Below are 14,315 nucleotides of genomic sequence, written 5' to 3'. Positions count from 1 at the left end.
CTCTATTATCTGGTGTCAATTTACAGATAGATGTTAGGCAGAAATTAGATTTAGAAGATCGATTCCGATTGGACTTGGCATTTGCTGTGTCTACTAATCACCAACTGTGTAAATAGACTATGGAGGGTTCTTTCTGTTAGATAAATCAATATATTCGGGTTTTTTCAACATATCTCAAGACCCCTATTGTTTATTATTGAATTTGTCAAACTGTAGGCAGATAATTGATTTACAAGGTTAAAACCTACAAGGTTAAGTACTGTTGGGCTTGACTTGTGCTGTGTCTACTCCTCATGAAAATTAATTTTGGACTTGTTCACGATAGTGTCCTTGTACTTTGGCTGCCTTAATTACCAAGTCGGAACAAAAGGCCTTATATGCATTGAAAAATGATGACAACATTATAATCAAACAAGCAGACAAAGGAGGCGGAGTAGCCCTCCTAAGCAAAGAGGGCTACAACAAGCAATGCCTGGACCTCCTGTCGGACCGCAAGTTCTACGAAATCATCACAGTCGATCGCACGCCAAGGTTACAACGAACAATCTCTTTAATGGTTGAGGAGGCAACAACCAACAACTGGATCTCAAAAAAAGAAGGAGAATTCCTGGAGACAAAAACTCCAAGAATACCCTACTTCTACTTCCTCCCCAAAACCCACAAGGCACGCTTTCCCCCACCTGGCAGACCAATTGTCTCCGGCATTGGATCCGTGTTGGAACCCCTCTCCCAATTTGCTGATGAATACCTTAAACCATTAACACAACAGACCCCAACCTACCTCAAAGATACGAGGGACCTTCTAAACCAGTTAACACAAGTAACCTATTCAGAGAGAACAATGATCTTGGTAGGGCTTGACGTGGAAAGCCTTTACACGAGTTTACCACAAGAAAAGACCCTAACTACACTAGAAAGTCTTCTCTTTAATATGGCTTGGCACTATAAAACTCCACGATACTTCGTCCTGGAGTGTTGTAGACTTGCCTTGACTGAAAATTTCTTTGAGTACAATACCATCATGTACAGACAATGCCATGGAACATCTATGGGGAGTACATTTGCCCCTAGTGTGGCAGGGCTATATGTAAGTAACTTTGAGAAATTGATCGTCAACAACCAGCAAAATCCTTACCAACACCAGATTTATTTCTGGAAGCGTTACATAGGCGACATTCTTCTCATTTGGAAGGGTGACATGGAAAGTCTAATAAATTTCCACACATGGCTAAATGCACAAGATGAATGGTTGACATTCACCTACACTGCCAATAAAAAAAGCCTAGACTTCCTAGACATAACCATTTATGTCGAGAATGACCAACTCCATACCAGGACCTTTTTCAAACCCACTGCAAAAAACAGTCTGCTGTCTTTTAACAGTTATCATCCACGCCCATTGCGAGAGAATCTCCCTTACAGTCAATTCCTCCGACTAAGGAGGAACTGCAGCAAGACTGAAGACTACAAGTCTCAAGCTGACGACCTCTGTAAAAAATTAGAAGCACGTCATTACCTAAAAAAGGTGATAAACAAATGCAAAAAGAGGGCTAGGAATCAAAATCGAGAAGGCTTACTGGAAACAACCACAAGAATACCGCAAGAAGATCTCCTTACCTGCGTTACAACATATAGCCCAATCTCTAATAGAGTAAAGAAAATCATAAACAAACATTGGAGAATACTGACCTCTGCTAACATCTCTTGGCCTAAACCACATTTTGCCAATAAACGAACGAGGAATCTTAAAGATCTATTGGTCCACACCAGATTAAAACCCACTGTACAACGGAACCAACTCACTTCATGGAACCTTCAGCCAATCACGGGACATTACCCTTGTGGTTCCTGTTCAGTCTGCCCCTTAACCAGATCCGTCAAGGAATTGCAGCTCCTACCACACTTGAAATGGTCTTTACGGAACCATACGAACTGCAACACAAGTCATGTAATATATATGATTACATGTCTGTGTAATCTGATCTATATAGGCATGACGTGCAGAAAAGCAAAACAGAGAATCATTGAACACCGCAGCAATGTCAAATGTAAAAAAGGAACGACCAAAATGGCGACGCACTATCTAGAAAAAGGCCACACAGTGGACGACCTCAAATGGATAATACTGGAAACTTTGACAACCAAAGATCATAATGCAGAACGTATTCTTTTAGAGAAAGAACAAAGATGGGTCCACAGATTGGGCACTGATGAACGAGGCGTGAATGACAACATTCCATGGGTCAGTCTGAACAGATAACAAAAAACCACCGCTTAAACAGACGGTAGGAGAATTGCAGAATTAATATGAACCATTTCCATCATTACAAGAAGTAACACTGAGCATACACCAGACACCATCTAATTGTCGTCCAAATAGAAATAATTTCTTGAAATATCAACTAAAACACGAATGCTTATTAATCTCAGATACACCTATAATAGGTTCTTTAATAGCATGATGAATGCAACCTCCAAGACGCACTTGAAACTGATGCCATCAGAGCTCATAATCGTTTAGGCAGCCAAAGTACAAGGACACTATCGTGAAGAAGTCCGAAATTAATTTTCATGATGAGTAGACACAGCACAAGTCAAGCCCAACAGGACTTAACCTTGTAGGTTTTAACCTTGTAAATCAATTATCTGCCTACAGTTTGACAAATTCAATAATAAACAATAGGGGTCTTGAGATATGTTGAAAAAAACCGAATATATTGATTTGTCTAACAGAAAGAACCCTCCATAGTCTATTTACACAGTTGGTGATTAGTAGGCACAGCAAATTCCAAGTCCAATCGGAATCGATCTTCTAAATCTAATTTCTGCCTAACATCTATCTGTAAATTGACACCAGATAATAGAGGTTGAGATACGTATATTTAGAATAAAACTCAACATATTTAGTTTATCTTACACATAGAACCCTCCATAGTCTGTCTACACTGCCTATAATCAGGGAGGTATTCTTAACAATCGCCCGAGCTTACGAACCCTACCGGGTCCAGGACGGCAGAGTCAGCACAAGCAGCGCGGGAGGCGAGGAGTTCCAGGTACTTGCGATGTCGGAATAAAGACCGGTGCTTTAAAAGATAAGTACCCGATTCCTTTACTAACACATTACCCTTGTTTTTAGAAAGGGCCCCCCTCCTCGAGACTCCCTGGTACCTGAGGAAGCACGTAATAACAGTGCAGAGGTACGTGGGGATATCGTTAACAGTGTGTGAATATTCGTGGCATGCGAGTTTTTTGCAATATGGTTGGGGCTAATATACCTTTCTCCTTAGCAAACGCTTTCCATATTAAACGCTAGATTGTAGACTGCAAATCCGCCACATAGCCATTAGATGGAACTGTCCCATTGAACAGAGGTAGATAAAGAGTACCTATCAGATAAAAGTGAACTCCCATACTGAATAGAAATGTCGTTAACTAGCTGATGTCATGCCTCAAGCCCCCTCCCAGTGCGCTGTCCCTTTAACTGTGCACTATTTAGGATTCCTTGACCCATGGAGCGACGCTTCACGTTCTTGCGTCTAGCTCCGTCGGGTCCGTTTTGCTGCCTGACTTCCTGTGCCTGACTTCCGTTTCTACGTCCTGGCGTTCTTCCTGCCCGAGAGAGTCCTTGGCTCCGTTGGTTCTTTTCCGAGCCTCCGCAGTCTTTCTCTCTTGTTTACCAAGCGCCTTGCCACTGCGCTTGTGCATTTTGACACGTTCCGTGTCGTTTTCCGTTTTTTATTGCCTCCCCAGTGTTTTGGTATCCCGCCCGGCGGCCGGGTTTATCTCCGCCATCCGGTGGGATTCCTCTTCCTTCTGTTGGCCTCATTTCTGCTCCGCTTGTCAGCCGGGCTTGTTCTCCGCTGACGGGCCGGGCAAACCTTCCCCCTTTATTTTCTCCTATACCGGGGTGCTCCGCTGTCAGCCGGGTTCTGCTCCGCTGACGGCCGGGTTGTTCCTGGTGCTCTAATATTAGTCAGTTAGGGTCTTTTCTTTACCTTTGTTTTTCCCTGCCCGTCCTTTCTCACATCAATTCCTTGGGGTCATTCAGCTCTTACGATAGATCACTTATTTGGACTTGGTATCTTGCGTGGACCAGTGAGGATTGGGCTACAGCTACACGTTCCAGAATCACGGTAACAGCGCATTATTGCGCTGCACATTGTATTGATATAAGGAAGATTGTATTGTAGTGTTTGATTTCCTGTTTTGTTTATTGTAGATGTTGTTCCCACTATCAAGGATATTGGCAACCGAGTTATTGTATTCAATCCAACATTTGGGGTGTGCTTCGTGGCAGTTAAGACAGAAACCAGAGTGAGCAGTATATTTTTAATCGCTCATAACACTAGAATACATAGAGTCATTAGACTTATGAGTGTTTTCCCTTCTTCACTGCAGCTCCAGATATATCCATTACCAGAAGTTCTTCCATATCCATTCAGGGACATTAACATACATCCAGCTAGGTATGAAAGGTTATGTTGTATAATTGCGAATGTGATTGTCCTATTCAGACCCAAGAATATTACTCTTTTGCATTACAGTCTCTCTTGTTGCCAAGCCCACAAGAAGGTTGAGACGACCAGTCTGAAGACCCTCAACACCCAATTGTTACCCCCAACCTTTCCTTGTTTTGTCTCCCTGTTTTCCCCTGTTCCGCCTCTTGTGCTCTAGTGTTTGATAGAGTCGGAAGGCTGCAGGGGAAGGCTGTGGACTATACTTCGGATTCCTGACGCTCCTGCAGAATCATCGTGTATGCTTTACAGAACGTGAAGCCCAAGGGGTTAGTTCTGCCTGAGCGTCATGGATCTCGAAGCGGTCACACTGGCTGATGTGGCAGGTATGTTGGGGAATCTGCAGGTTGAGACTCAGACATTGATGGCCAGAATGGACACCCTGCAGAGACAGCATACTTCTGGCGCTACAGGAGGAGGGACATCGGTTGTGCAGGTGACCACTCCGCATTCGATACCTCTGGCACCCCCAGAGCGTTTTGCAGGAGAAGCAGCGCGATGCGCGGCTTTCCTTAGTCAATGCCAACTACACTTCTCCTGCAAGGCTCAATGTTTTCCCTCTGATCAGGCTAAGGTAGCCTTTGTAATTTCTTACCTCAGTGGTTCTGCAGCTGATTGGGCTATACCCTTAGTAGACAGAGATGACCCCCTGTTACATAATTATGCAGCATTTCGACGGGAATTTCGTAAACTCTTCGATCGACACATGTATACACATTCTGCCCTTTGTGGTGGAGGTAGACGCTTCTCAAGTGGCAGTGGGAGGTGTTCTATCTCAGGCAGATGCCGTATCCGGTGAGTGTCATCCGGTGGCCTATTATTCTCACAAACTCTCCCCTGCTGAATACAATTATGCGGTAGGGGATAAGGAACTCCTAGCTATCAAGAAGGCATTCGAAGAGTGGCGGCAGTATCTCCTAGGTGCTAGACATCCCGCAGTGGTATACACCGACCATCGCAACCTCCAATATCTCAAGTCGGCAAAGGCACTTTCCATGAGACAACTGCGTTGGTCTCAGTTCTTTAGTGAGTTCGACTTCACTGTCCAGTACAGACCAGGCAGACGTAATGGGAAGGCAGATGCTCTATCACGTTTGGGATTCGAAACCCCTACAGATCCCATCGAGCCTACACTGATTATCCCCAGAATGAATATTGTAGGAGGAACAAGGTCAGAGGATGAATTCCTGACAGAGGTTAGGTGTAGTCAAGCTTCAGCAGACATGTAGACTATAGTGGGTTCACAGGACACGTCCAAGAAGGGAGACCTTGTGTGTGTACAAGGGGGAGTGGTTATACCGACAAAGAACCTACAGGAACAAGTCATGCAGTGGTATCATACACATCCAATAGCGGGTCATCCAGGGATTAAGAAAACCATTAGCACTGTGCGTGACCGTTACTGGTGGCCTACTATGTTGGCAGACATAGAACACTTTGTTAAGACATGCTACGTTTGTGCACAAACTAAGGTTTCTCGCCTCAACCCTGTAGGCCTTCTCATGCCATTACCTTCCCCTCCCGGTCCCTGGCATACGGTGTCCCTTGATTTTATAGTGGAACTACCGATCACTAAGGCAAGGAACAATACGTTGCTGGTGGTGGTGGATATGTTCACCAAAATGGCTCATTTTGTACCGTTACAGCATTTACCCACAGCAGTCGAATTGGCCTCCATATACATGCAACACATAGTGCGACTTCATGGTTTTCCTTCTGCCTTGGTCTCCGACAGAGGAGCCCAATTTGTGTCACGGTTCTGGACGAGTTTGTGTTCTTTGCTCCAGATAGACGTTCGTCTGTCCTCAAGTCACCATCCCCAGTCAGATGGGCAGACGGAGAGAGTAAATCAGTGTTTTGAACAATACATAAGGAATCAGGTGTTGCAGTCTCAAGTGGATTGGGATGAGTTGGTTTGGGTAGCAGAAATCTCATATAACAACAGCACACACTCCTCTATCAAAGTCTCACCATTCTTTTGCTTGTATGGTTATCACCCTAAATTGCTGCCCTCAGGTTGTTCCACAGATTGTTCAACCCCTGCTGCTGCAGATAGAGTAGAGATGTTACTTGAGATACAGAGGAAGGCATTAGAGAGTCTTGAGATGGCCAAGGTGAGATACACAGAAGGGGCAAATCTACACAGAAGATTAGAACCCATATACACACCAGGGGACGAGGTTTGGCTCTCCACTAAATACATTGCTCTTGGGGGTCCACGCAAGTTCAATCCCAAATACATAGGTCCCTATAAGGTGGAAAAAATAATCAATCCTGTTGCCATAATATTGCAGCTTCCGCCTTCATTCAGGATTCATCCGGTATTCCATGTTTCCCTACTAAAGCCGGTTGAACCAGGGACTAAACTGCCGATAAAACCTACTCCGTTAACTCTGCAGGACTCGGAGGAATATGAGGTTGAGACTATTCTGGATTCCCGTAGAGTGAGGGGTACGGTCCAGTATCTGGTTCATTGGAAGGGATACGGTGTGGAAGAGCGTACATGGGAACCCTTTTCTAATGTCCATGCACCTCGACTGTTAAGGGCGTTCCATAAAAGATACCCTGACAAGCCAAAACCGGGTGGGGGTTGTTGTGGGGGGAGTGTACTGTCATGCCTCAAGCCCCCTCCCAGTGCGCTGTCCCTTTAACTGTGCACTATTTAGGATTCCTTGACCCATGGAGCGACGCTTCACGTTCTTGCGTCTAGCTCCGTCGGGTCCGTTTTGCTGCCTGACTTCCTGTGCCTGACTTCCGTTTCTACGTCCTGGCGTTCTTCCTGCCCGAGAGAGTCCTTGGCTCCGTTGGTTCTTTTCCGAGCCTCCGCAGTCTTTCTCTCTTGTTTACCAAGCGCCTTGCCACTGCGCTTGTGCATTTTGACACGTTCCGTGTCGTTTTCCGTTTTTTATTGCCTCCCCAGTGTTTTGGTATCCCGCCCGGCGGCCGGGTTTATCTCCGCCATCCGGTGGGATTCCTCTTCCTTCTGTTGGCCTCATTTCTGCTCCGCTTGTCAGCCGGGCTTGTTCTCCGCTGACGGGCCGGGCAAACCTTCCCCCTTTATTTTCTCCTATACCGGGGTGCTCCGCTGTCAGCCGGGTTCTGCTCCGCTGACGGCCGGGTTGTTCCTGGTGCTCTAATATTAGTCAGTTAGGGTCTTTTCTTTACCTTTGTTTTTCCCTGCCCGTCCTTTCTCACATCAATTCCTTGGGGTCATTCAGCTCTTACGATAGATCACTTATTTGGACTTGGTATCTTGCGTGGACCAGTGAGGATTGGGCTACAGCTACACGTTCCAGAATCACGGTAACAGCGCATTGTTGCGCTGCACATTGTATTGATATAAGGAAGATTGTATTGTAGTGTTTGATTTCCTGTTTTGTTTATTGTAGATGTTGTTCCCACTATCAAGGATATTGGCAACCGAGTTATTGTATTCAATCCAACATTTGGGGTGTGCTTCGTGGCAGTTAAGACAGAAACCAGAGTGAGCAGTATATTTTTAATCGCTCATAACACTAGAATACATAGAGTCATTACACTTATGAGTGTTTTGCCTTCTTCACTGCAGCTCCAGATATATCCATTACCAGAAGTTCTTCCATATCCATTCAGGGACATTAACATACATCCAGCTAGGTATGAAAGGTTATGTTGTATAATTGCGAATGTGATTGTCCTATTCAGACCCAAGAATATTACTCTTTTGCATTACAGTCTCTCTTGTTGCCAAGCCCACAAGAAGGTTGAGACGACCAGTCTGAAGACCCTCAACACCCAATTGTTACCCCCAACCTTTCCTTGTTTTGTCTCCCTGTTTTCCCCTGTTCCGCCTCTTGTGCTCTAGTGTTTGATAGAGTCGGAAGGCTGCAGGGGAAGGCTGTGGACTATACTTCGGATTCCTGACGCTCCTGCAGAATCATCGTGTATCCTTTACAGCTGAGAGGTAGCACAATTTCTCTGCTATTCAATAATGCACACATATAACACCGTAAGATACTGTACCTGAAAAGAAAATGTTGAATGTACAGGCACCTATTGCAAAGCTGGAATAATGAGCAACTAACCAGAAGGTTCATAGATAAGAATACCATGCAATAGGTCTTTATATCAATGTCAAAAAATGAGAGGGAAACTGTCAGACTTTACAGAACAAACAAGAGTATTGTTAATAACCAGAGTTCTGAGTATGTGTTTTTTGACTAGAAGAAGTAGTGATCGATAAAGTATTGCCATTTTATAAATTGCACTATAAATCATAATGTACACTATTATCTCTTTGTCCCACTACCTTCACCAAGGTTACTCTCACTATTTGTATTTACAGGCACAATATTGACTTCCAACGTGTAAAGGACTAATATGTCACTTTACCACTGACATCTCACACGGTCCTGAAGAAAGCCCACTGACCTCTTAAGGCGAACAGGGCTGAAACATGTTGACCTTTTAAAAAATCACGAAAATTGATAGCGTGAGAATCTTAACAATTCTCATCATGCATATCCTTTATATTTTCATTAACTCGAATCCAGAACAATAAAGATTAGAATCTGGCTGTCCGAGTTATTTTTAATCTCACTATCACCATTTATCACTGGACACTACTGCTCTTAACCTTGGATTACTACCTCCTGGTGGAGGCTGCATACCCACTAACCCTATGATTATGCAGACACGAGAGTAATAAAGCGGAGAACAAAGATATACCGCTACCAGTATAACATCTACTCACGTGCATGAGGGTTTTTTACCAGGGGACATACTACCTACCTGTAAAATCCAGGTTAGCAGGACAAGTGATCCCTCCCCCCTCACAACTGATTCATAACATAAACACAACATAGTCAGCATTGTCACATTTCCATAGAATATCTAACCACCCTCCCTGTGGTAAGAACTAGTTTATTATAAAAAAGAAGACCTCTGAGCTTTGTCAGCAGACCCCTTACCCAAAGGCCTAGGCAAAAGGCTTACATCTCAGGACAAGCACAGCTCTTCTCTCCGGAAAGCTGTCTCTCCAAGTGTGTGAACCACATGCTTAGCTTGCAATATTAAAGCATACAATTTCCAGTAGCGCAGCTGTGTGTGTCATGTTATGTCTAGGTGCGAGGGACTGACCAGCAGAGAATAACAAGAGGCATTGTTGATCGACCTTGTACATCGTGTGCAGACTAAACCCCAGAGCACGGCAGAGAACGCAAAAAGCAGAAAGTTCTTATGTGAAAAGGGCACTAACAGAGTCTTGCGAAATCTATGCATGCAGTGTCATGCGCAAAAGCAGCCTCATAGCAGGGAAGCCCAGGATAACTTAGCAGATGTCAACAATGGACCCGCTATCTATACTACACCTTCCTTGTGCTCTCCTGTATCTCCTTTGTTGCATCCTCTCCCCTTCCACTCTACTTCCGCAGCTTCATTCTCTGCCCACCTCACTGAATTTTTGTAGCCTCCTTCTCAACAGTCTTCCCTCCTTATCTCCTTCATTTAACCTTCTGTGCCACACCCCTTGGTTCTCTTCCACATCAACTTCCTACAGACTCTTTAAACTTCTCAAGTATTTCCCTTGCCCTTCCTGTGCACTCACTGATTAGTCTACTTCTGTCTGTCTCTCTTCTTGTCCCTTATCCCCCTCATTTGCCTCATTCTCCCCTCACTTGCTTCCTCTTTTAAAAATGCCTTTTATTGCTTACCCCAACTCAGATATTTCCATAATTATGGGCCTGATTACGAGTTTGGTGAACGGGATACTTTGTTACAAATGTGTCGGATATCCTGTCTAACGTATTCGAATTCCATGTTATGTCATGTTAAATGCACTTGCTAAGCATTGAATATTAGTAGGTGTCTTGATACTGGCTACTGTAAGCATAAGAAGGGAATCTGACAAGAGTTAAATACCTATAAAGAATCGAATAGCCATGTTTTAAGAGCTTTTCTGAAAGTTAGAAGAGTCGTGTATGATTTTATGTGGTGGGTAAGCTTGTTCCAAGTATTGGAGGCACCCAGAACAAAGCTGCGTCCTCCCCATGACTCGCGTTTATATTTAGGCGCGTTTACAGATATGGCTGTGGAAGATCTGAGAGGCCAGTTGGGGATATACCAGTTAAAGCTGTTCTTCAGAAAGGCGGACCCTTGGTCATGTGGGCCTTGTAAGTAATACAGAGAGCCATGAAAATAATTCTGTGCCTTATTGGCAACCAATGAACTTTACTAAGATGTTTGGACACTGATTGATGTTTTGGAATGTTTAGAAAAAGACAGCTGCAGCGTTTTGTAGCGTTTGTAGCTTGTTAATCACATGTTGATGAGCATTGAGGTACAATGCATTGCAATAATCAAGACTGGAAATTGCCAAAGAGGTTAATGAGGAATGAAAGGAAGAAGCTTTTCTGTCATCTTCAGAACGAACAAAGCGCGGAGATATCTCTTCGGAGATCGAATTCCTGCGCTATAAAAGAACCTAAAATAAATAAAATAAATAGAAAACTTTGGAAGAGACTGTGTTGGCTTGATGAGATAGGGAAAGTTTATCATTTATCAAGACACCCAGATTGCGGACTTCACTGACTGGCGGTCAAACTCTTTGGGGCACCAGGTCTGAGTCAAGAATGAACAATTGGCATCCAAGAGCATGACATCATTTTTACCTGAATTTAACTGAAAGCAGTTGTGAGACATCCAATTACTAATACTAATAGCCTGCATGCATCTAGAAAAGCTGGTACCTTGGTTGGGTCCTTCCTTGCCAAGGGAGACGACGATTTGTGTGTCGTCTGCATAAGAGGTAATGGCAAAGCCATATGATTTAACCAGCTCAGCCAGAGGGGTAACGTAAATATTGAACAACGTGGGGCTGAGTGCAGACACCTGCGGGACCCCACATGTATGAGAGAATGGCAGAGAGACAAAATTGTCCAGTTGTACTGATTGTTCTCCTGATGATAGATACGAGGTTAACAATTTGTTGTGATGAATGGTATCAAATGCCGCTGATAAATCTAACAGAATCAAGGCTGCTTTACCTCCGGCATCTAAGGTACTTCTCTATTCTTTGGTGGCCTTGATTAAAGCAGTTTCAACTGAAACTGAATTGAGGAGCATCTAATCATTTGATGAGATGAATGAAGTCAGTGAGTTGAGAATTCATTACTTTTTCGATAATCTTATCTGATATTAGATGATAATTATTTGGAACAGCAGGATAAAGAGAATATTTTTTATGAGAGAACGAACAGGGGCTGTCTTCCACCCAGTTGGTAAGGATCCAGAATCACATACGAGCTGGAAGTTATTTGTTAGCATCGGATCAATAGTATCTGAGATGAGGGCGGGGGTCGCCGTGGGGCCCAGATCCTTCAACTTTGACAAGACTGACCGCTGTGTCAATGGTCAGGCCGCAATGAGTTAAGGCCGCAAATCTGGAATCAGCTGAGGTAGGTTTGGGGGTGTCTGGTAACCAGGGGATAGAATCTGTCTGAGGGCATGAATGTTGATAATTTTTTCAACTTTGTTAAAGATAAATCTGGCAACCTAGTTGCCGAAGGACTGTCTGGAAATGGTGCAAATTGTGTCGAGATTCATTATATGATTTGTAATTGTTAGGAAGAGTTCTTTAGATGAATTCTTGGCTGATTCAATTTTCTGGGTAAAATATGTAGTCTTTGCTGTAAATCAATTCATATCCATTGGAACTTGTAATACGTCGGAAGGGATATCCATCACATTTGTGACAGAGTATTCATCCGCCAAACTCGTAATCAGTCCCTATGTTCCTTTGTCTACCTCCCTCCCCTTCCTTCTCTCAGTCTCCTCACTCCCTCCCTCTTCCTTACATTAATTTAAACCCTCATCGAAGCCCAACAGCTCCTTTACTTTCTCCAGCCAATAGGTCTGGTTTGCATATTCACTTTTTTATTTTTTTATAATTCTTTTTATTAAAAGAACAAATCAAATAACATCACAAACATAAACACAAAAACAAAAACAGCCATAATATACAAAAAATGAATATAAGAAATGCGGCATGCATTTTCACGTTTAAGCCAGACCTGTTGAGTTTGCCAATGCTTACAGGTGGATGGCTCTTCTTTAAAAAACCTGATAGAACAGTACATGCACACTGTCCTATTGGTGACACTCAAGTGTACGTTTTCATTAAATACCGACAAAGGCAAACGTTTTGTGTAAAAATCTTTTCAGCCTTCCAGCGAACACACAAAGACACAAATGGAGAGCGGGTGATTCGGAAAGAGGCAAGAATGGGAGGAATGGGGCAAAGTCACTGAAGAATACATTTATTTATATCTATAACAGGAAGGACAGTGGTGACCAGCATTTTCAATGTGCAACCAATCAAAAGAAGCAAATGATATATATGAATAGTGTTCATGCTGTTGTTCCACCAGTGGGATTGGGCCCTACTGAACGCTGTGTACGCTCTGTCAAAGGAAATGGCCTCACGTTAATTTTCAGAATACCGTCTCTTCTCGTTTTTACTTTACTAGTCCCTGGATAGGACTGCGTGAGGCATTGTAAGGCATGGCACTGTAACCTTATGCCATAACGATAAATGTAGAACTTTGATGACAGGTGACAACCATCTCTGAGCCACAGATCCATTGGGCTGCAATTTCAGGCTCACAATAGACTATTGTAACAGGGCAAAGGATTGTAATGCTATAACAAAACACAAAAAATAGCATGCAATGATGCTGCTGCTTCAATCTGTGGTGTTATCTTTTTTTATTTGCTCAATCATATATTGTGTCAGGTAGCACTTCGTATGTCAGACATAATTCTATTTGTTTGAACCAATTTGTAGTTCTTCAAAACAAAATGCTAATTTACAAATGTTTCATATTGACAGATGTAACTGCTCAAGATGTGTCCGAATGTCTTGGTTATAATGTCAATGTTGAAGCAGCAGCTGAAGGAATAACTGCAGGTGGTAAATTAGATGGCAAGAAATGCTCCAAATCGGGGGACAAAGGAACAAGTAAGGAGCTTATTGTATTTATCATATTATTATGGTATATTTAAGATGCTTAATTTTATTAAATACTTACAAATACAAGTGCTAACATTCGCAGTATGAGTGAAGCATGGAATGCAATCTTCTGAAATAATACACAATATCTGCATTGACGGTACTCAATCATCATACCTGATGGGCGTGTTTATCTTACATTGATTTAAGGTGTAAATAGAATATATTGATTAGTTGAGGACCCTGGGATGCAGTTAGAATAAATCAACACAACGAATATTTGCCAGAACCTATCAAAGTACTCTCAGAAATGCAATACAAATTTCGGAATAATTTTTGACACTGGTGTAAATTTGCGACACCTTTTTGTTACTTTCACAATAATGCATATATCAAACAGACTGCCAGGTGTTTGGAAACCATTGGAATTGTGGGCAGCTTTCCTTTCTGTGTTGATACTGGACACTGCTTGCTCCAGGATTCCAACAGGATGTGAACGAGATAAGAGAAGGAATTGAAATAAGTGATAGCTCGCTACAGTGTGATGGGAATTAAGCTTCCCCGGAAGTAAATGAACCAATTGTTAGATAGATTTGATGAGTAAAGATCGGGTTACTGCACGTAAAGGTCTCCACGTGATTTTTATGGCATACTGGCATACCGAGATGTCATTGTTCATGTGCAACCAGCAGTACCTCTTAGCACTTGTGCTTATTTTACACAGTGAAAAAATGTCATAAATTAATTTTGGCCGATTTTTGCACTAAATCAAACGTTTCCGAACAAGCCACTATTTATGTTTTGTGTGTGTGTGT

The 14,315-nt window shown here is 43.0% G+C and overlaps 1 protein-coding gene across 1 annotated transcript in view; it reads left to right on the top strand.

The window, feature by feature from the left end:
* Nucleotides 1-14,315, top strand: part of C9 (complement C9) — a 197,202-nt gene that overhangs the window by 133,375 nt on the left and 49,512 nt on the right. The window contains exon 8 of the mRNA XM_078674992.1: nucleotides 13,381-13,509. Coding sequence (XP_078531118.1) covers nucleotides 13,381-13,509 — 129 coding nt within the window. The remainder of the gene's footprint in view (nucleotides 1-13,380; nucleotides 13,510-14,315) is intronic.

Source organism: Lissotriton helveticus, chromosome 2_1, assembly GCF_964261635.1.
Source record: "Lissotriton helveticus chromosome 2_1, aLisHel1.1, whole genome shotgun sequence".
Lineage (NCBI taxonomy): Eukaryota > Metazoa > Chordata > Amphibia > Caudata > Salamandridae > Lissotriton > Lissotriton helveticus.
This window is presented reverse-complemented; position numbering and strand designations above follow the sequence as displayed.